This window comes from Apiospora aurea (assembly GCF_038362705.1).
Source record: "Apiospora aurea strain CBS 24483 chromosome Unknown utg000003l_segment0_segment0, whole genome shotgun sequence".
NCBI lineage: Eukaryota > Fungi > Ascomycota > Sordariomycetes > Amphisphaeriales > Apiosporaceae > Apiospora > Apiospora aurea.
Genome location: NW_027117390.1, coordinates 589299 through 611316, shown reverse-complemented (window position 1 = coordinate 611316; position 22018 = coordinate 589299). Strand labels below are relative to the sequence as shown.

General features: G+C 53.8%; 8 protein-coding genes across 8 annotated transcripts; 3 read left to right on the top strand and 5 right to left on the bottom strand.

Moving 5' to 3' along the window:
- Positions 1-10: 10 nt before the first annotated feature.
- Positions 11-1138, top strand: PG986_004027 (uncharacterized protein; the record flags this gene model as incomplete). Its single annotated transcript, XM_066840249.1, has 1 exon — positions 11-1138. The coding sequence occupies one exon, from the start codon at positions 11-13 to the stop codon at positions 1136-1138; it is 1128 nt and encodes a 375-aa protein (XP_066702876.1).
- Positions 1139-3018: 1880 nt separating this feature from the next.
- PG986_004026 (alpha/beta-hydrolase) lies at positions 3019-4285 on the bottom strand (the record flags this gene model as incomplete). The annotated part of the gene is made up of 3 exons (XM_066840248.1): positions 3019-3417; positions 3483-3872; positions 4004-4285. The coding sequence occupies 3 exons, from the start codon at positions 4283-4285 to the stop codon at positions 3019-3021; spliced, it is 1071 nt and encodes a 356-aa protein (XP_066702875.1).
- A 737-nt stretch (positions 4286-5022) lies between these two features.
- PG986_004025 (uncharacterized protein) lies at positions 5023-6389 on the top strand (the record flags this gene model as incomplete). Its single annotated transcript, XM_066840247.1, has 3 exons — positions 5023-5081; positions 5146-5644; positions 5718-6389. 3 exons carry the CDS (start codon positions 5023-5025, stop codon positions 6387-6389), a joined length of 1230 nt encoding a protein of 409 aa, XP_066702874.1.
- A 303-nt stretch (positions 6390-6692) lies between these two features.
- PG986_004024 (uncharacterized protein) lies at positions 6693-7182 on the bottom strand (the record flags this gene model as incomplete). Its single annotated transcript, XM_066840246.1, has 2 exons — positions 6693-7066; positions 7164-7182. 2 exons carry the CDS (start codon positions 7180-7182, stop codon positions 6693-6695), a joined length of 393 nt encoding a protein of 130 aa, XP_066702873.1.
- A 577-nt stretch (positions 7183-7759) lies between these two features.
- On the bottom strand, positions 7760-10241 carry PG986_004023 (uncharacterized protein; the record flags this gene model as incomplete). The annotated part of the gene is made up of 5 exons (XM_066840245.1): positions 7760-8266; positions 8326-8766; positions 8888-9995; positions 10140-10186; positions 10227-10241. The coding sequence occupies 5 exons, from the start codon at positions 10239-10241 to the stop codon at positions 7760-7762; spliced, it is 2118 nt and encodes a 705-aa protein (XP_066702872.1).
- A 2314-nt stretch (positions 10242-12555) lies between these two features.
- On the bottom strand, positions 12556-13861 carry PG986_004022 (uncharacterized protein; the record flags this gene model as incomplete). The annotated part of the gene is made up of 6 exons (XM_066840244.1): positions 12556-13006; positions 13055-13206; positions 13290-13357; positions 13417-13460; positions 13528-13702; positions 13780-13861. 6 exons carry the CDS (start codon positions 13859-13861, stop codon positions 12556-12558), a joined length of 972 nt encoding a protein of 323 aa, XP_066702871.1.
- A 3274-nt stretch (positions 13862-17135) lies between these two features.
- Positions 17136-18635, top strand: PG986_004021 (uncharacterized protein; the record flags this gene model as incomplete). Its single annotated transcript, XM_066840243.1, has 1 exon — positions 17136-18635. One exon carries the CDS (start codon positions 17136-17138, stop codon positions 18633-18635), a length of 1500 nt encoding a protein of 499 aa, XP_066702870.1.
- A 627-nt stretch (positions 18636-19262) lies between these two features.
- On the bottom strand, positions 19263-20225 carry PG986_004020 (uncharacterized protein; the record flags this gene model as incomplete). Its single annotated transcript, XM_066840242.1, has 4 exons — positions 19263-19310; positions 19400-19541; positions 19629-19790; positions 19924-20225. 4 exons carry the CDS (start codon positions 20223-20225, stop codon positions 19263-19265), a joined length of 654 nt encoding a protein of 217 aa, XP_066702869.1.
- Positions 20226-22018: the final 1793 nt, after the last annotated feature.

Sequence of the window (22018 nt, the reverse complement as noted above, 5' to 3'; positions counted from 1 at the left end):
ATCTGCGAACATGCCCCAAACTTTTAGACAACATGTTCACATCTTTGACGGTGATTCCCTCGCTGGCCCCCAAACCGTGGTTATTGAGGGGCCGAACATCGGACAAGCCCGCGACCCAGGAGACGGCGACGAGATCATCGACGGCACCGGCCGCACGGTCCTGCCCGGGCTCATCGACTGCCACGTGCACATCGCGGACGAAGCCCAGCTGGCGTCGTGTGCGTCGTTCGTCGTCACCACCGTCTGCGACATGGGCTGCATGCCGCCCGACAAGTTCCGCGCCCACCGCGCGGGCCGCGGGCCCACGCGCTGGCTGGGCGCCGGCCTGCCCGCCTTCGCAGAGGGATCCACGCACGCCCGGCTGTTCCGCTTCGCGGGCGTCGGCGGCGACCGGGCGGTGCACGACGTCGAGGAGGCGGCCGGATTCGTGCGGGACCGCGTCGAGCGAGACCGGGTCGACTACGTTAAGGTCATCGCGGACGTGCCCGGCCACGACCAGGCGGTGCTGGACAGGATCTGCGAGGAGGCCCGCCGGCGGGGCAAGATGTCCGTGGCGCACGCCGCGCACTTTGACGCGTTCCCCCGCTGCCTGCGCGCCGGCTTCGACGTTGTGACCCATGTGCCGCTCGACGAGCCGCTCACGCGGGAGGTGGCGGAGAGCATGGCGGCGCGGGGCATGGTTGCGGTCCCGACGCTGACTATGATGGAGAGCTTCGCGCGGAGCTGGGTCATGTGGCTGCTGACGCGGCGGGCGATGGATTTCGAGCACTCCCTGCGCAGCGTCCGCGCGATGAAGGAGGCCGGCGTGCCGATTTTAGCGGGCACCGACAGCCACAGCGCCGGCGTCCTCTACGAGATCCCGGCGGGTAAGTCGCTGCATCACGAGCTCGAGCTGTTGGTCAGGGCCGGGCTGACGCCTGAGGAGACGCTGCGCGCTGCGACGTCTCAGGCGGCTCGGTGCTTTTCGCTGGAGGATAGGGGGTGGGTCAAACGGGGATTCCGGGCCGATCTCGTCTTGGTGGAGGGGAATCCGCTCGAGGATATCTCCGCGACGCGCCGCATCGTCAAGGTCTGGAGCAGCGGCCAGCCGGTGGAACCTGCCGCTCCGGCTGGGGATGGAACTTGCGTCATGACGTGAGGTGTGCCAATCAGCGAGAGCATGGCATACGCTAGCGGTCATCTTCGAGTTTTGCAGTAGCCTGAGCAAGTGGAAACGAGGTTGCGAACGAGTTTCTTTGAACCTCCTGACAGTTTATAGGTAACACCAACAGTAGTCTCAAAGATGCAGACGGTCAACTTCATGTACCTGCCAGCTCTTGCAGTAGTAATGCGTGCCTGCGAGCCCACCAGAGTTTGTCTACGGCACTTACACGAGAACTATATTTGATTGAACACGCGTTATATGCTTCGACAAATGAAACAGGGGGAGAGCCCGAGACGCTCGCGTATTTCTGACACCACCAGACCTCACTGGTAGCAATACGATAGTGGTTCCTCATTAGATGATGCGCATCGCTGCTATCATGCATATCATCAAGTATGCCATTGAGGTTGCCGGAGGACGGAGTATGGTGGGTCACACCCGAAATTTCCTACACGCTCTCCGCTCCGCCTCCGAGTTGCCAGTTTGTCACAAACGGCATCACTCAGGTCGGCTAGGCCCTAAGCTGTTACTTGACCGGTGAATTTGCAGCACCGCAGCCCCCTCATGCATCGCGCATAGTTTCTCCTTCAACCTTGAGCTCGTACCGAACGATTTCATTCGCTCAATGGCGAACGTAAGCGTTCCCGTCCAACAGATCACCAAACTCATAACCTCAATGACGCAGCACTTCTGACGTCGATGCATCCAGCTCGGGCTTCTGGTATTGTTGTTGCTGCTGCTGCGGGATATGATCAGGTTCCCCAAGCTCATATCGATCTCCCTTTCGGTACTGTTGGTGTTGATCCAATTGCAGTTCGGGTTCAGGGAGATCATCTGGGCCGCGGTGGCTAGTGATCTCCTGCGTCTGGCGAGCTGACGAGGACGGACGGCCCCGCGCCTTGCGGCGGTAGCGGAAGATGAGCCAACTCAATGCGGCAAGGATGGCAACCCCGACGATGGCCACGATGATGATGCCGGCGATTGCTCCACTTCCCAGAGCAGAATCCTGGTTAGGCGTCAGAGAAGGGGAAGGGGTGCGTGTTGTTGTTTCAAGGGCCAATTCTGTCGCAGTGACAGATGCGGAGGTTTCAGCTGGCTCGGTGCGGAATGGCAGGTACGTATACGTCAGGTATTAGGTGTAGTTTCCGTCTGGCAGCCATGACAACACGGCGGGGGCAACGCCCTTGGTCGTGAGGGTCGATGCGAACCCATTGATGTCCGTCGTCGTGACTAGATCGGTCTCTACGGACACAGCGCTTGTGAAAATGCCAGTGCGGCTTGTCATCTTGAGTAGTCTCTGAAACAACTGAAAATGGAGAGTTTTCTGCAAGGGGAAGTAAAGCCGAGCTACGGACTTAACTTTGAATTACCCAAGGGCCGACCGGCAGAAGCCACATTCGTATCTTTAATCAATGCAGAGAAGAGAAGTAAAGTCCTACTCAGTCTCGTGCTTACTTTCCTGAAATTAGAATCCTACGTTAGGCAGTCAAGGCCGTATTTGAATATGCAGGGGGAGGCCAAAAAAGAAATCAAATAAGCAAAGAAAAAGGGGCTAATAGGTTAGAAAAACGACACTGCGCCCACGACGGCGTGGCGGGTTAGCCAATCAAATCAACCAACCCATATTCGTCGTAGGACGGCGTGTAGGGCTGAGCTACATGGCGAAGATGAAACGACTGGTCTCTTATCATCCGAATTGTCTATATGCAGCCCGTAGTACGAACCTGACGTCTGTATGTGTACCGGGATTAAGGTCTGGTGGTTTGGTCATAAAACGCCTGCTCGAAAGTGATTTCTTCTCCCGCCTACTTCCATGGTATATAACAAACCATCTTGCAAAGATAAACAAGCTGGCGATCTAGAACACACTTCGTTCAGGCTGCACTGAGCTTCTGAAGATCAGCTTCCACCACCGCGGCAATCGCCAGATTATTCGTCTCCAGAAAGAAGAAGTGCCCGTTCCCGGTGATACCAACATCACTCAGCTTGGTCCACTGGTACGGCACCCCTGTCTGGTTCAAGTACAGCGCGACGCAGTGGTCGTACGTGACGTGCGGGCTCGCGCTCGCCGTGTACATGACGAAGGGCACCTTGGCTACCTGCGGTAGCGTGTGACGCACCGCCGTCCCGTTCCCTGATTGCAAGAAACACGACCGCAGCGCGGGCGTGTCGATCCCGACCTCGACGGGCCGCAGCTCCGCGGCCGACGCGATGGGCGGGTCGTACGTCAGCGGCGTGTTGGTGAAGCCGTAGGGGCGCGACGGGAGGCGGCCCTTGTCGGGCCCCCGGGGTCGCCGAGCAGGGACTGGAAGGGCAGGCAGGTCGGCTCGAGGTTGACGCTCGCGCGGATCCGGTCCGGGCACGCGTCCGCCAGGAGCACGGTGTACTGGCACGAGCCCGAGTGGCAGAAGGTGACGGACTCGCCGACGGTGGACAGCAGCGCGCAGCCCGCGGCCCGCATCGACAGCTCCTGGTTCGTGCTGTTGGCGGTCAGGGGCACGATGGAGGCCTGGAACGCGTCGAAGACCGGGTCGCCGCGCACGCCGCGGCCGGGCCACTTGTCGTGCCCGCTTGCCTGGGGGTAGGGATGGGCCGCCAGCTCCGGCGCTGTGAAGCCGTCTTGGGTGATGTTGTCGGTGGACCCGAACCTCAGAGGGAACGCGGCGACGTCGTTCTGGCCACTGCGGCCGTTGCCGGTGATGTCCACGACGTACACCTGGTACCCGGCCTCAACAAAGTAGGATGCCCAGCCTTTTCTGTTGTCGGGCGTATTCAACCAGACCTAATTCGTACACTTTTAGTACTGCTTCCCAGTAGTGGGCGGTCCTCGTTTCATAGCTTGTACGGGAAAACGCTTACCGTTCCAGATGGCACGCCAGCAGACACGAATACGAGCGGGTAGGTCTGGTTGACTCCAGTGAGAGGTGTCAACTTCTCGACATACATCTGCCCCGTGAAGATGCTCTGCCCGGGCACGGCGGATGCAACGTAATCACCGCCGACATAGAAGAAGTCGCGCGTGTAGGCCGCCTCGCTGGACTTGCATTTGGGGCTGAGTGCGTTGATGCCGGAGCAGTCTAGCGCAGCGGCTCCCGTCAATAGCGCGAGCAAGCCCACGGCTTGTTTAAGGAGCGACCGCATATCGATGTTTGCTGCTGGCCTTCTTTGAGAGTATTGGTGTCAAAGTATGAAGGTGGTCACAGTACGGACAGCGCGTCAGCGACGAGAGGGCCGGCAATGACATATTTATGGGATTTCTTTTTCCGCGGCATATTCCTACAGCGGGGTGCAGAGGTGGAGTAAGTGAGATTAGCGAGCGGCCTTCCAAGATGAAGTCGACTGTGGGCTCGATCCTGTATACGATCTAGTGGCTTGGCGTCAGCAAGGGGAAGCGAAATACCCCTGCTATCAAGGTGGAAACCCCAGTATACGTTGCAGCACTGCAGGTTTTCCACGAGTACACTGACTTCAAATCAGTCCTTTCAAATCAATATCCGACTCAAAGAAAGCGCTTCTTGCCATGTCCTCTTTTTGGAATCGACACGAAGTAACCTGCAGAACTACGTGGTCGAGGGAATCAGAATGTCTGTGTATGGACAAAGGGACCGTGTCTCATACCCGAAGGCTTCCATGCCTTATGCTTCTCGACTGTTCCGTCTTCTGGTTAAATAGAAACAACTGCCACCATTGACTGAAACATATGGATAGAAGAGGGGTTTACGAGAATCGAGCGCGGTTTCCAGAAGGCTTGAATTGTATTACACCAGGTCGAGGTGGTTGGTATAAAGTAGATGATGATGGCATCGCTTTTTTATGAGCAATGCAACTGTGATTTCAGAAACATAACCACCTAATTATCAACCAGATCCTGTTACGCAATGGTGGAAAAGGCAGTTGCCGTCATCGGCGCAGGAGTCTCAGGACTCATCGCGGCAAAGTACGCCACAGGACCCCCGTATCAAATCAACCACTACTAACCAACCCTCCCTGTATGCAACTAGGCGCTTGAAGGCCGAGGGTCTCAATGTTCGCGTCTTCGAAAGAGCAGACGGTCCCGGTGGCGTCTGGCTCTACAATGCCGATGCCACCGCGCCGTTCGCAAGCCCTATGTACGACCCTCTGGAGACGAACTTCCCTCGCGATCTTATGGAGTTGGCAGACCACCCTTGGCCAAAGAATGCCCCACTCTACCCGTCACACCAGCAGGTTCTTGACTATCTTCGCTCTTATAGTAAAGGAGTCGAGGTGGAATACGGCACGGAAGTCGTGGGTCTTGTCAGGCGAACTCGCATGTGGCCGCATCGCTGGCAGTTGACCATCAAGAAACGGGATTCAAAAGAGGAGACCAAATTGGACTTTGGTTATGCCGTCGTCTGTATTGGAACCTTCGACAAGCCGTTCATGCCGGAATACGATGGCTTGGCCGAGTGGCAAGAGGCTTACCCGGACACGGTAACCCATTCGAAGAACTTCAGAGATGTTGAGAGCTACCGCTCAAAGGTATGTTGTCTTCACTCTGTATTTTTATCGCATTACATAAGTAAATAAGGACCGAACTTACAGTTCACCTCAGAATGTAGTCGTCGTTGGCACTGGGCCGTCCGGGGATGATATCGCAAGCAAGCTGTCTCGCGTGGCCAAGACCGTCTGGTGGTCTACTCGAGGCTCACAAGACAGGGTCGCCAGACCCCGTATCACGCCAGCCAGGCCCATCAAGAAGTTCCACCACAAGGCCGGAACCATCGAGTTCGAAAACGGCAAACGGATCGCTCACATCGACAAGGTCATCTACTGCACCGGCTACCACTACAGCCACGAATTCATCCGCAGAGGTGTAAGGGCGAAGGAACCGCTCCACAGCGAAGGATTCCGCATCGACGGCCTGTGGAAACACATGTTCTGGATCGAGGAGCCGTCCCTGGTCTTCATCGGCGTACCCAAGGAGGGCCCGACCTTTCTGATCGCCCAGGCTCAGGCCGCCTACGCCGCGAGACACGTAGCGGGAATTTCCCGCCTGCCCTCCAAACTGAAGATGACAATGAACGCGGCGGATGAGTTAGCGGCCCTGGTGAAATCGAACGTCAACGTTGAGAAGATGCCGCATCAGCTGAGGGGCGATAGGGCCAAAGAGTACATCGAGGACTTGCGGGCGCGGTGCGAGAAGGATGCCGTGAAGAAGGGGGTCAGCCCGCGGCTGACGGGAATGAGCCGTTCAAATGGACGGATAGAATCGATTGGATCATGACGAATCGCGGAAAGCTAAGAGAGAAGTACATCGCGAAGTGTCACTTTCGCCGGAATTACCCTACACCCGAGTCCCTGCGTTTCAAGGACGTGCCCAAAAAGAAGTAATGCAGCATGGTAGGACTTTGGTGGCGATGTGAGGATTATGGGGTTTCGTATTACAAGTGATGTTTGCTCTTACTCCTTAGGGGACAAAAGTTATGTATCACGTCTAAGGGCCATCTATGAAGAGGAAATAGTATGAGTTAATGCCGGTAGCTGAAATTCATGAACCATGACTCCGACAAGAGTTGCGCAAGACAGATTATTTCCCATTCACCCCGTTTGTCTTGACCGCAAAGTTCTGAAGCGTCTCCAGCGGGATCTTCTTCAGCACGCTGTCCTCGGTCGCGTCGAGGTCGACCCGGGGCACGCCGTTGGGCCCCAGCTCGCTGTTGCGGTAGGCCTCGAGCGCCTCGAACCAGCGGGCCGTGCAGAGGCACCAGCGGCAGCCGCCCCGGAGCCCGGCGCCAGCGCGCAGGTCGTTGCCCTGCCTGGCCGAGTAGTCCAGGAACTCGTCGGTCACGATGCCGGCGACGCCGTGGTGGCCCGCGTCGTCGGGGCCCGTGCGGCAGTAGCCGTCGCGGTAGTAGCCCGTCATGGGCTGGGTGGAGAAGAGCTTCAGGGGCTTCTTGAAGACTGCGGTTTTCCAAAGATTAGCAGACGATATGTCACTGTGTGCATTTGTGTGTGGTCTCTCTAATGTGGACGAGCGTTGTGTGGTGCGATTGCTTACCGTTGAGAGCGGACGACATGGTGTCTCGATGATGAAACGAATGGTGATGATCCGAGTTGGCTATTGCTGGGAAGACAAATAGTAAAGTTACGATAGTAAGGTAGCAGAGGATATGACAAAGCATTGTGGGTGACAGTTTTGACTGCTCCCGTTTGAAGTCGAGTTTGAAGGTTGGGTAGGGTGTCAATGAGACATGATGTCATGGATAATAGGGGCAGTGGGCGTTGCTAGTGGCGCTCAGCATGACGTCGAAACAAACAACATTCCTAGCAAACCATCCAACAAATTAGGGTCTCCTATTGCACTTGTCGAGCCGGATGATCTATTTTTGTCTCGGCTGCCGGCTCAAAAGATACTTATGTACAGGGGTTAACCTTGTCAAGTTCATCCCATCATGCCGCTGCCTGCAGTAGCTGGAGCGTGTGCTGCAGGTACAGACACAGCTAATAGCTGGAGATTATTCCAATCTGGGGTTTGTTGCTCCCCCGCCATCCAATTGGAGCTTTGCCCAGCCACTTCGTCGTCGGAAGCCCATCAATACCGGCGAGGCGGGTTCGCCGGTAACCATCGGGCGCCATGGTTGAAGATGAGCCTGGTCATCCAAACGCCGGTAATGTGTTGCTTTCCTTGACCGCGGCTGTTGTGAGCAGCAAAGCCAGAAACGCAAGCGCGAACTGACCAATACCCATGCCACTCTGCACATCATCATTGACCGTGGTCCATACTGCAGTCAACAAGAATACAAATAGAAGTCCGGCTCCCAGTAGCCATACCACCAGTGTCGTGTTCAGGCCTTCCACAATATAGATGCCCCAGCCGAAGGGCATCGTGCTGGGGTCGCTCAGCTGACCGGTCAAGCCAGTACACCTTAGCTTCCTCCCCACTTTCTTCGGCAGCTGCCCCACTGCCATGCTCCCGCTGTGGTCCCCGGGGTTCAGGAACGAATGCATGAACAGATGTGACTGTATGGGCATGGGGCCAATCAAGGGCGGGCAGGGTGAGAATGCATACTCGCGTTGGATCACTTCCTTCAAGGTCGGAATAGAATTGGTTTGGTAGTTCCCAACGCATTCTCCGCTCTTATGTCGGCGGATCAAGCCAAACTAGTCGCATCAAATCAGCGTGCCCTGTATGGTAAAGGTAGGATTGACCCGGGCCTTACCTTAACGTATTCTACCTTTCTGGCGATACGGAATGGGTTCCTCATCAGGGTTCCTCTCATGGCTTTATATTCCTCCCGTATCCGACGGAATAGGGTCTCGTCATTGCCAACGTTTGTTAGTTCGACTTGTGCTAACTTGATCTGATATGGGCCCGTGTTGACACACATCAGCAAGAACAGCTTCGTCCCAGGTGGAAGTCTTGGCACATTGGCACCAACGATAGGCCTTGTGGTTGTTGGCGAGCTTGTATTCTCTTCTGCTGAAGTCTCAGAATATGCAGGCTGCGATGGTGAGGATTGCAAGCTCGTTCCCGCGCTAGCTCTACTCGATGTAACAGAAGATATAGAAACCGAGGCTGGGCGGGAGATGTGTTGCGCATAGCTGACAGCAGCATCTGCTTCGTTTGGGCTTACATCCACGTACAAAGGCTTCCCGCATTGCTACCTCGGATATGTATTTGAATTAGCAGAGGTCCGCGAATAAGTGTTGATCGAGTTAGGGTACGCGTTCAAGGGCAAATCTTACACAGATCCAAGAAACCCTCGCCATTCCATGTCTTACTCGAGGCCATAGAAGCTTCGATCCACTATGGTACCATTCGAACAATATTTCCCAAATGGTATACGAGGAGAAGTGATACCACTTAACCAGCATTCTAGAAAGGAAATGTGCGGGTTCGTCTGGCGTGCTCCCAGTTTCCGAATGGACTAGGACGTGCGGTTCTGGGTTGAACGACGAAAGTGAGTCTTGGTTGACAGGCTGCGGTGGATTGGCTCCTATACTTTGGTAAGGATCCACAAAGGCTTGCGATGTCTTCTCATCACGTCGATCAACACTCCGAGTGTCCTGATGGTGGTTTCTGTTCTCGTCTCGCATCTGCTCCGTGGACACTCTCACCCGAGAAGGTGGAATCTCATTTCCTCCATCCCCATGAATTATCAGTGGGTTCAGTGATCCTATTCCTTTGGGTTTGAAGAATATTCTGTGCTTCTTGAGTTCTCGGTCTTCCCTTTGCTGGTGATATACAACGCTCCTGTCTCTGTTTCTCCTGTAAGAAGCATCTTGCGTGAGGACATACGGCCTTTGTACAATGACTGGTTTCTCATATCGTTTGGGACGCTCCGTCCTGCTTGCAGCAGGACGGGACTCCTCGATGGTCACCGTAGCCTCCTCAAGGTCCCATCTTGAGCTCGTGGTATCCTTGAAATCCGGCAAGGACTCATCTGGCCTTTCGGATGGTTCCGAAGCCCCGACTGCACCTCCTTTGGTATCGAACTGGACAAGAGCCTTCGGTAGGGCTTCTGATCCCACGATTGTTGACTGTTCCATCCATCCCTCGTTTGAAGGTAGGCTAGCACCAGGGCTAGCAGTGGTCCTTGACCCAGATTGAGGCTCTAGGCCACTGTGATCCTTCGGTTCGTGGGAGATTAGGTCTGTCCAATCCAATGCCGACCAGCTACGTTGGTCATGCTGCCCCAGAGCACTGTCCTCTATGGTTTCGGGAATTTGCAATTGCTTGTGATAAGTACCACTTGGAATGTCGGTGGTGATTTGACCATCTAGTCTCTTTCGAGCTTCGTCTCCGCGAGTCCCATAAGTAGTCCCATAGGTAGGATGGGGGTCTTCTGTGTCTTTATCATAAACTCCATAGCTGTTGATTCTGATGTACCTGGGATCCCCATAGTGTGAATTGTATGTGATGTCTCCTGGTACTAGTTAGCAGTACTATTGAAATAACGAAATGCCGGGTGAACGGTCTTGGTACTATGGCAAGTGGCCAGTGTTGCGATTCCCACGGAAACTCCCGACTTACTCGATATCAGTGTGTTCCAGTCCGCGGATGATGCAGACGACGTCCGCCTCAACATCGTGACTTAGGCTTGCCGCTTGCAATACATACCTGGACGGAAACCATGTTTGGGTCGAGCTTACTCGGGCAGAAAATCAAAACAGACATTTCACTCCAATCGCAATGCAAACCCCTCCCGAGGCTGGCCAGTGACGCATGCAGTTGATAAACGCATTTCAGCCAATGAACGCCATCACGGGCAATTGGTCTCCATCAATCCCTGTCGAATGCCAAGATGCTTCTAGGTAAATAAGATACCAACAAAACTTCATGTTGAGTCAATTTCGCAATTGTCGAAGATGGTAGCTGAACTAAAATGCCATGACTATAGTGCAGTCTCGTGGCCCAAACGAGGTCAAACCAATAGCTGCTCATGTTGCTGGGACTGAGGGAACACAAATGCGGTATCGGGATGTGGTCTCGCGTATCATTAGTCATGTCTGCCCTCTCTGAAGGGCTTATGTATTCTGTTGCAACTATGTCATTTAGGAGTAATGTTCAAAACTCTTCAAACCCAAAATCATACCTACTTTGCTTTGGAAGCTGATGGATAAGGAACGGGCCGCCCTTCTCATGTAGTTGGATTACACGGTCGTTTTCATGCCATCTACAGGTATTTCGCACACGTACAAATTCACCGCAGCTACTACCTGGCTAGTAAATATGAGTTGTTCTAAGGAAGTGGCCGAGTAACAAAACTCGGAGGTGTCCAGCGGCGTCCTGACAGGTGACTCCGATGCGAGCTCCTGGCTCGCCGGTGGCCGTGCTGATGAGCTCATCACGACCAAGAAACTCGGCTGCTCGTTTGTTCCACAGGTGGAATGAGATGAGTCTGAAATACTTTGCGGGCTTCTTGGTCAACTCGACAGCCGTGGCAGCCATAATACGATGCATTCCCTGGTTGAAATCAGAATAACCCGGAGTGAAGACTTATAGACTGAAAAACGCATGCATCCCAATGTGCCTTGACCAACTCTTCTTTGTTTTTGCTAGGATATCGTGTGACTGTCACAGCCCTATCTGCAATGGCATTTCCATGGGCGTGGCCGGGCCCACGTCCTTTAATGTGCAGCCAGCTTATGTGAGAATCCAACAGTGGTACGACCGTCTCGAGCTAATTCTCCGGACGGCTAACGCGCGCTAGCATAAAGGGGACTGAGCTCCGTGGGTAACCGCCCAATGAGGCGATGTTTGCGAGAAAGCCCACACACCAGACTGATTGCTTACGAGAACGGGACCGGAGTATGTCCTACACATATACGGCCATGGCATCTGTGGGGTTGCACGACCACACGCCCACCACGGTAGTACTAATACCAACTACCGGGGAACGTTACACAGGGAATGGGAAAACCGGATGCCTGGGACGGGGGGCCAAAAGCTCGCATTTGCCCCAATGCTACAATGTATCTTCCTCTGTTAGGACGTATGCAGATTTCGTAAACACTGTCTTATAGACGCAAATAGTCATGCTATGTGTCGGTCAAGGCAAAGCGTGGGACAGATGGATCTTTATTGCATACCGGTGAAGAATCTCATTTGCCCGACGCGAGCATTACGTATAGGTGCCAGTTCAGCCCTATTATTAAGCTATTACATATCATACGATCGTGTCAGGTCGTACAAGCATCAGTTGCCCAAACAACCCCCCAGCAAGGCTGCGGTGATATCTTTTGCATGTTTGGTATTCACCTATTACGGTAATGATTGCAGATGCGGATTCCGCATGGGCGCCCTGGGCCGATGGATGAACTCAAGATCGGATGCAGCGGACGCCGTCTCGCATAGGTAAAGCGCAGGGCCCATCGCTTGACAAGTTTTAGGGACCTATGGAAAGGGGAATGGGCAATTTGACCGCACCGGTTTAAGTTGGGCAATGGTACTGTAATGGGCCGTAGCAAGTCAGGAGCGTGGTAACCAGATTTTCGCAGCTGGTTGAAACAGATCCAATAATATGAGAGAGTTAGAAAGATGAGTAGTGCGTTGAATGAACACGTTTAATATCGTGATGCGAGAAAAACAGGAAGCAAAACATCAGACCAACTTTCCTTCTCGCCAAAGTATCAGACATTGCTGCTTTCTATCAAGTATCGTCACCAAGAGGTTCCCTATGCTTTTCCGATTGCTAAGTTGTCTAATCTTATATTGGAACAGTAAACCCAACCCTCTCTATCAAATACACGATGTGGGCATAATGGCACTGATGCCTTAATTTAAAGGGGTAAACGTAATCCAACCGGCCGTATCCCATGTACTCGTATCCTTCGTTCTATCCGATGCTTCCTCTCTCACTGTGTGTTATACATAAAAGGGTTATAAACTACATTTCTGTCGTAGTCCGTCATAGTTCCATCATCCAGATCCGCGGTATTATCGACCGTCAACGGGGAATGCTTCCGCCGTAACTGTTGTTGCCGCCACCAACGGCCATGCTACTCCCCGACATATCATTCGGTGGGTTCTGGTAGTAAGGATCGTGGACTGAAGTTGGGTCCTCGGCGGGATAGTATTGTCCGTCTAGCGCCCCTTGGAGGTTGGGCGGGACTTGTTGTTGGCTCCAGGACATGATCCCGGGGGGTCGGAGAATGTGCTGGTCATCGGCGTCGCATACGATGATGACCAACTTGTCATGGTATCCTGGGGAGCAGTTCGCCAGTAATCGGTCGAGCCGAGCGCTGGCTGGGGACATGGATGAATCGCGAAAGGTTTCGAGTGGCTGTAGTCGGCTGGATACTCGTCTTGGGCTAAGGAAGTTGTCCCAAAGGTCGACGATGCCGCCGGTGACGAGCTTGTCCCTCCGTTTCCCAGAAAGCCGGATGCGGATTGAGAGGCTGCGGTGTCCGAGTTGCTCGCTCTCCGGGTTATTATAGTGTACCTACATCTCATCAGCTGCAGTCCTGATGCGAAGCAAGCGCCTCGACGGAATATACCTATTCTTCAAGTCGTTCCTCGACCGGGACTGATAATAGCTCTCCTGGATCTGTTTCCACTGTCTGCCGTGCTTCTCCACCGCACGTATCAATCGGTCGTCCTGTCCTTGAGTCAGTACAGCCCATTAAGGAGGACACGGCGAGATAGGTGGTCCTGAAAAGCCAGAACCACGTATTTTCATACCTCTTCTTCGGTCCAGTTTCCATGTTTTATGTTGGGATCAAGGCTTTGCTGCCACCTTTTGGCGCATTCTGGTCTTAGAGTCAGCTTGAGCTCTGTAACACGTGCTATGCCCGCTTTTGGTTCTTACGGTCAGCTGAGCGGGAAGCCACCTCTTCCGACACTCTGGTCCACCTAATTCACACGTCAGATGACCTGTCTTCTCCTTCGAAACTAGGTCGTTTCGGTTCGTTGGACTTACTTGGATCCGTGGACCTCCATCGCCTTCCGTAAGCGCTGGTCCTCCTCGCGGCTCCAGGGCCCCTTATTGAGACCGCCACAGACTTTGTTGACCCATCGTTTTCGGCAGTCTTTGTTGCTTCTGCCGGGGACGCCTTCGGCAATGCGGCTCCAGTCCGTAATCTCGTTCGGGTCGGCTGCTCCCGTCGTACAAAATGAGCAAATGGGGGTATTAGGCTTAGGGGAAGGGTATGGGCAGTAGTTGTCGACTTACATAGCCTTGTGTGCTCATGGTAAAGCAGGGCATCTTCGTCCTCTGTCCACCGCTTCGGTGACTTGCGGCCTGAGGAAGACATGATGGGCTTGCTATGAGCATATCTCTGGACTGGCGAGGCTCGATCATTGTCTGGACATGGGCTGGGATAACAGCAAGCCTTAAGTATTGTCTGCCTGCCTAGAGTTGAGACAATCCAGACAGTTTGGTTCCCCATGCATAGTGTCCTGGCTGTGCCATGGACGCACAATCCAGATGTTCTGATAGGCCTTCCCGGGGCGCTTTAAGAAGAATTTTACACGGGAGTAGCCCCCAAGCTATCAATAAGGCTGATATTGCAGGTGAGAATCAGGAGCGAGCAAAAAGGGATAACAGGGGGTGGGAGCGTTTGTTGTCAAAGATAAACGATAAGCCTCGATGTCTTGTTGTGGAAGCCGATGACAGCTGATGGGTAACCCGAACTCTAGGTAGGTAAGTAGCCTTAATCTGACCAAGACGGGCTGTTTCATGATATGACCATCAGCTCAAACCTGCATATCGGATGGACGAAGCGAGAAACGACCCTAAAAACAACCGTTTCTGCCATGTCACGGCAGCTAGAGGGCCAGATAAGCTGGGAAAGCCACCATGCAACGCTTCCTTCCCTCCAATGCTCCCTGTTGGCCGTCATCGACAAGCGGCAGTGGAATGTAAGGGATTTTCGGGTATGTTACCCAAGAAATTAGGGCTGCTAGAAATATCCGCTGAATTCGCCCGTCTGGTACCCCGTAAAGGATGCTGGCATGGCAAAATGACCCCCGCATTCTGAAATGGCCATGTCTGGAGGGCAGTGCATACTCCGGTCCCAGCTTACATGGTGGGGTGGTGTGGCCGCTGCTGATGTTGGGCTTCCAGGGGGGGGCGATGTATTTAACTTCCTTCCTGGTATATATATAGTTGTTTACCTAAGTTTAGGTTACCCTTTTTCCCTTTTTTTGTGCACCGACCAATCACAGGAAGAGCTCCTTTTGCTCTGTATCACGACCATAACAAACGTCTCCAACTCACACCGCTTCTAACGTCGAGCGTAGCATGATTATGCAAAGCAGCACCCTTTTTAAAGTTAGCCGGTACCGAAGCGCCGGGAAGATTATATTTATTTAGTAATGAATGCAGAGGCATCCAATAGATCATGATGGATTGCGGCCCCCAAGAGACGACGCCCTACCCGTCCGTCGCGAAAGCCACGTGCCCACGCTAGCCCTCAGCTCCGTCGGCCTTTCCACCGCCTCTAGCTCGTACACCCCTGGCTTGCCGGCGGCGGCTTCTGGCGGCGCCAAGTCCGCTTCTAGCTCCAGAATCCCTGTGTCTTCCAGCTGTGGCTTATTATAAGACACTATTATTCCCCTGCCCGGTCCTTTGCTTTGCTTCCGCGTTGTGGATGCATCATCGTCACCCGTGCCTTCTTTTTCGTCTTTTTTGCACTTCTCCCGCCTTCCGCGTCGATGGCGTATTATAAGCCAGCCGACATGCATGCTGATGGCAACACACGCGGTTACACCTACTGTAATTGCTATGACATACTGCGTGCTGGGACTGGGAGCTCCGGGCTTTGGTTTTGACGATGGGGTCTGTGTAGGCGGTATCGATGAGGTGGGTGAAGACGACGTCAATGCGGCCGAGTATAACAGCGATGCATGTGATGAAGGCCGCAATGATGGGATGATAGGACTTATTGAAGATGATGTGATGCTTGATGTCTGGTCATCTCTGCTTGAGAAGGTCTGAACGGAGGGTAATGTTGAAAATGGCAGTCCATTGGACTCAGGGCTGGCCGCTGAAAACAGAGTGTTAAGTGAGGTTATCCGCTCAGTTATTCGTTCACTTGTTTGTTTTACTGCATTGGCTGCATCGATCCGGAACGGGTGCAAGTTATTAAGACGTTGGTCATTCCTCTCGTCTTTGAGGTAGATGCAATAGCCGTCCTGGGGTTTTATCGTATTGTTGATCTTCCAGTCATATGCCCCGTTTCGGATGTCAATCTTCGCTGTGTTTACACAAAACAGATTAGATCAGAGTAGTGACATGTGTATGGCGAGTCCGTCATTGGACCGTCTATGCGTAGTAATGAGATCCAAGCAGTTAATTGCATACACAAGCAACAAAAGGCAAAAGTACGAAGGCCGCTCCATGTACTCAGGACGGGAATGAAGCGAATGACTTACATGCAACGGTTGTCGCTTGTCCATTTTTGGCTAATAGCCTGATTGCCACGGTGATCTCACTCGCTGCCAGAGGTAGCCATTCCACTCTGTACTGGCTGTCAATCGAGAGGGCTTCTCCCTCGGTTGGACGGACCAGTTCAACAGTGTCATTGGCGTTCTCGGCACTGCCGCTGCGGATGGCCGTAAGAGAGACTGCTATTCTCAGTAGAACCACGTGGAGGCGTCGTCTCATGGCACATGTGTCCGCCGTATAGGTTTCACGGATTTTTTTCCGAGCGTATGCGGGTATCCGTCCGTCAGTAGGAGCCTAGGAGGATTTGCCGCTTGAGCCCCGTTGTGTTGGGGAAAGGGGATTTTTACGCCAACTAGGCTTCCAAAGCACGGACTTGGGGGATTGGTTATAGAGTAAGACAGAACGGATGACAGATGCCAATTGCACGAATGAAAAAGGAGTGTTTGCAGGAGGGTCAGTGAGGCGCCAATCACTTTAAATCTATTTTTTCCGGTTCGGGGGCCGCCTGACATTCTCCACAAAAAGGGGGCGGAGGCCCGGCCCCCAGAGCGGGAGCGTCCGACACGTGGAAGGAGTATGCGCAAAGTGCGACGTAACGGGCGCGTATTATTTGCCCGCTTAATGTGTGACGGTTTCATAACTGCATCTGAGCCGTCCTCTCATCTTCGAGTATTCCGTGGAAGCCCCTCCACGAGCAAACGTGCAGACAGAAATTGCTCCACCTGAAGCGGCAAACCGGGGAAATTACACCAGAATTCGGGTCGCTGAGGGTTGGCCCTTCAAAATTTCAATCGACTCTGCCAGATCGTATTGGTTTTCCTGCTGGTCAGTCTATGCGTCATGCGGGCTTGGGGCATCGTCATGTTAAAAACAATCAGGACGCCCCCTTTAAACACCTTCGGTGGCCTGTAAAGCCGCCTTTGTCTTGAAACGTTCATATCCGAACATCAGATTCTTTGTTTCTTTGGGGCCAATGAACAGTACCATAGATCTGCAAATCATATAAGATGTGACATGTTTTGATAACACCGTACGGTGATACAGACGTTTCCAGACAGGGGCCTCCGAGAAACAATAATTAACAGACCAAGATGGGAAACGGAAAACAAAGACAAATGAATAGCCGTCAGGTGGAAGTCATGGCTCATATCCAGGCTCGGGCTTCGGCTGAAGACGCTGCCAGATACAGGAACTTAGCCCTGGCCTACCTGGCCTTCGAGCCGAGCCAGGAAGTCGTAGGTGCAGCACCTCCCTCTTCGGCGGCAACTAACACACCGGCGCATGTTCCCAATTCTACCAGATATATTGGTCCCACGCACGTTGGCAGCATGTCGACACCGCCCTCGGCCCAGGGCACTGCGCCGACCCAGTCGAGCGTACCGGGCGTGGGGTCCAGGGGCCTCTTTGCGTCTCAACCCGTACTGTCCACTGTCGAGGTCCAGCAAACCCCTCGCCCCTTCTCATTCCCCCAAGGCGATACGTCGGCCAACCAAAGCCTTGGCTTCTCCAGTCCAGCGAGGCCATCAGGCAATACCACGACACCGATGCCTGCGGTCCCGGGCAACAATACAGGTTTTACTGGGGTCACGCACATCTCTGAGACCCCAGGTGGCTCTATGATCATACCTGAGACGCCACTTGGTCAGTCCCTCCTTCCATCTAGCCAGTTCCAACCTTCATCGGTTCCGACTAACCTTTCTTTCGGTAGCAGCCCGATCGGGAACCCGAACTCACCTCGACCTGTTGATCCGGGGATGGGTACTGGGCCTGCACTGATCTACTATCCTCCGTCACTGGACCAGAGCGGCTATGAGCTACCACCTCCGGGCGGGCAGCGACCAGTTGATGATGACACGGCAAGTGAGCCCTCTGAGAGCATTGGGGGTTTGGGTACTAGTTCCCCAATGCAAACCGAAGAAGATCCGTCCTCCCTCCCAATAGAAATACCCTTACGCTTTCCCTCCTCTCCCCCACAACCTTCTAGCCCTATGGAGCTCTCTTCTTCGCCACCGCCCATCGCAGGCTTCCCGTCAGGCCAGCCGGAGGATCCTGCCGGACCCGTCATCCCCAATACGTCGATCCAGTCCGTTGTCCCGCTGACGCAACTTCCCTCTTCGGGCCTGTTCATTCCCGAGACGAGCCCCCTGAACCTGTCGCAGTTCCCTCCTTCGTCCTCCCAGTCCCGGCCCCTGTACGACCCGAACCTCGAGATCCATGGCCCCGCCCCATCGACCCCGTCCAGCACTCCCCCTGCCGACATCCTAGCCGCCGACATCCTCGTCACGCCCGCCCTCCGGGACCTGCAGGCGCACCTGAACAACGACTACGGCTCCTTCCGGCCCGCGCAGAGCCGGAACCTTCGGGTTGATGAGCGCGGGTACTGGGTCGTCGACACGTCGCGCTGGACGCCGCAGCAGTGGCTCGGAACGTGGGCGCACCTGACCGAGTTTGTCGGGGGCGGCGCCGCGGGCTGGAGCGTCAGTGCCCGTCGCGATGGGGACGGAGCCACGTTGAGGGTTTACTGCTTCGGGGCTATGGTCGAGCATGTCTGGTGGCTGCTGTTTCAGGCTTCCGAGGGGGATGTCGTGGCGTCGGGGGACGGTGGCTTGATGCTGGCGGGGTTGCGGTTTTGGAGATAGGGGCCAGGCCATAGATGGCTCTTGGGAAATTCAAGTTAGGTCGGCTGGTTTGCTTGATAATTGTTAGAGAAAGTGCCGTTGTGAGTCCAAGGCTTGGGTTTCTTTCTTAGTTCATTTATTGCACATCTGTGGTACCCATAGTATATTATAGTACGGCATATAGTGTGATAGGGCTTCCTATAATGGCATACAGGTGTGTTAGAGATTAAGGGGCTATAACCTTCAGGGGTTTTATACGAGTTGTTTTAGTCAAACTCGGAATCGTCGCTGACAATTTCTTCACTGAACGCCGCCACTATGGTGCTCAGTTTCATTACATAACACATATATACAAATCAAAACTGTCCGTGTGACCAATTTCGTACTATCTCTTGCGTGGGCTCTCCTATGAACTTGGCCCCTATCCCATGTCCCCGTAAAAAGCGCCCCTGGACAAGCAAGCCGTTTTTTTACCGAAATAGCAACCTTAAAGGACTGATGTTGAAAATATACCACCACTTGCCAAGACTTTTTCCTTTTCCCAGTCCCGTATCTCCTCACAACCTTTCACAGACGAATCTCTACTCAATCTCTAAGTTCTTCTCCTATTTTTTAAACAGTTTCCAAGGCGACGAGTAGTGTCGGCATCTACCAAGGTCGGCATCTACCCCATTGGCACTTTTCGCCCCATCGGCACTATGGTCGGGGATTAGAAACCAAGCGTTCCCAGGCGAGGGATAAAATGGGCAGGCAGGGAAAGGAACGAGAGTAGGCAAGTTACTTACGGAGTTGCCACACCTGCCGCAGTTGTTGCGGTCGTTGTTGCAGTCCATGCATTGTCTACCGCACCGAGTCATGCCGCCGGGGCACCAACCGCCGCCACGAGTGACCGTGACCGTGATGGTCTGGGTGGGCATCCAGATCGTGCTGGAAGTGACACTGGGCAGTGAGACCATGCAGAAGTCAGCTAGCTGAAGAGGGAGGGGGTTAGATGGGTAGTGGCAATCGACTCACCCGATGCAGGAACATGCGCTCATGTACTGCCAGCCATCACCGCCGCAGTCGCCTCTGCAATAGCCAGGGACCCTCTTTGGTCCGGTATCGGCACTTTGCTCTGCCGCCTCATCTCGCTTCTCCTTCGCCTGAGGCCACGGGGGCACGGTGACCGTGGTGGTCCTATACGTCTCTGGTGTTAAAAAATAGAAAAAGAGGGGGGGAGAGAAAGTCATAGAAGGTACGGGAGTTCGTGGTAGCTTTTGTCATATATATGGGGGCGTGGAGGCTGTTGTCTGCAAAGGGGGAAACATACACAGGTGGAGGAGTGACAGTCGAGCATACGTAGTTTGAGCAATCCGCCAGACGGACGTTCATGGGTGGCCACCCCCCATTTCGACGCATAGCTCGCAGGCAGTTGTTGTTGTCGCAACGACGCCATGCTTCGGCCGTTGCCTGGGCCGCATCCGTCGCCTGGGACGCGGGGGCTGCCGCGGCCGCGGGTGATGCCTGAGCCGCGTCGGTTGCCTGGGCTGCGTCGGTGGCCTGAGAGTCATCCGCTGCCTTGACGGCGCCGACTGCGAGGGCAGCTAGGAGTAGTGAAAGGTCGAACTTCATGATGGTAATATAATTTATGGAGGAGTTTTCTTGTGATACAACTTGGGCTTCTTGCGGATATCGGCATAGGACAGCGGACGTCTTGGGTCTTAAGTAGACGTCGCTCCACACCCGGGGCGAAGTGTTATTGGTCCAATACCCGAGCAATATCACACAACGTTCTGGTTTAGATTTGGGCCCAAAGAGAGTGTGTTTCTTGGCATCAGGCCTTCGATCGTCGCCGTTCTAATTGGGTACCTACGAGGACCCCAGCTGTCACGCGATATTCCGGTCAATACTACTGTTAGTGCTGAGTAAGATATCAAAAGCTGGGCCCGTCGAGATGTCAACGTTTCGTGAAACTGGGTTTCGACTATGGTAAGGTTACAACCACAGAAGGTTGTCTTACAGTAGTCGACTTAGTATGCTGGGGCTTCTAGCTCTATACTAACCGGTCCGACCAATAGCGTGTCTAGGGTCTAGTGGCACCGGGGGCTAGACCGTCCCAGAACCGCGGAACTGCCGATTCCAGGCTGCCCCGCATAGCCGCCGGCCTGCCGCTAGTTCATAGACTTTATCGGCTTCGGCCTGTGGGGGGGTTGCTTCATCACGATATCGTCAGAAGTGCACCACCATTTGTTGGATATCGGGAAGAAACATTGCCCTGTTTTCTTGCTCTGATTGTTTTCTGAGATGGATTGTTCGATTGCTACGTTGCAGGCAGAAACAAATGCAACCCTGCCAGGTAGCAAAATATCGTTTAGTGCTTAGCCATGATACAGATGATACTGGCCTGTCTTGGGAGGATATTGATGGACATGCACCCCACAGCATGCAGCTGTGAGAGTTGCATTCTTTGATATGGGTGCTTCCGTATCATACCAGAAGTCTACCAGACTACCAGGTACGAACTGACTTCATGAAATTGCAGCATTGGCAAATGCAGGAAAGCTAGCAGCCGTATGCCATTGGGTCCTGGGACTGTGGATGGAGAGGCCAACATGTGTCCTCAACAGGGTTTGAAGATAGGATTATAATTAGTCAAGCAATGCTCGACACCAACCCCGTCGGCATAGACAGGCCGGAGCATTTCCTTTCCAACCAACTGCTGCAGCCCTTACCGACACGGGGGCGGGGATGAGACACAGCGTCAAGCGGTACTTCTGAGGAGATCAAACAGGGCGTATCTTTTACCTGAGCAGAAGCCCATGCGTTTTAAACTTGTCACCGAAAATCCGGGCCAGCAATTCCCTACAAGTTCAAGTCACTAGGATACTGGTGAAGCTTTGTTATGGTAGCGTGCCATTGAGCCGGGAGTATCTCTCGTGAGAACTACCACCTCTTGGTTTCTGTGTCAGCAATGGAGGCCTCCTGCTACAATGTGTGAGGGCGAATAGCAGTATGTATGATATGATTTACAAGAATGTCGAGTCCGTCGTTCTTGGCATACTCAATGCAAGCTCATTATGTCGGGATAGCTGAGCTGCTCACGTCATGGTAGGCGAGTCCTTGGATTTGGACCTAGCGAAGCTCTGCCGGCGTATGAACCGGTATTAACACAGACTATATGGGCAATTCTTTCCGCGATTCTTGTTTTCTCTACCAGCGAGTACCTGGAGGCCGCCGGCCCGGGACAGCTTGCCACGTTCGCGGGCATGGCTCTGGTCTGGTCTTGAGATTCTGGCACTACTCTCGGTCCCGAGCGAACCTGTTTTCTGGGAATCCTAAATAACATGACGAGTTCTTGTGTTCTCTTGGGAGGGGGGCTAAAAGGAACCGGTAACATGTACGCGGGAGGCAAAAACTCAATCGAT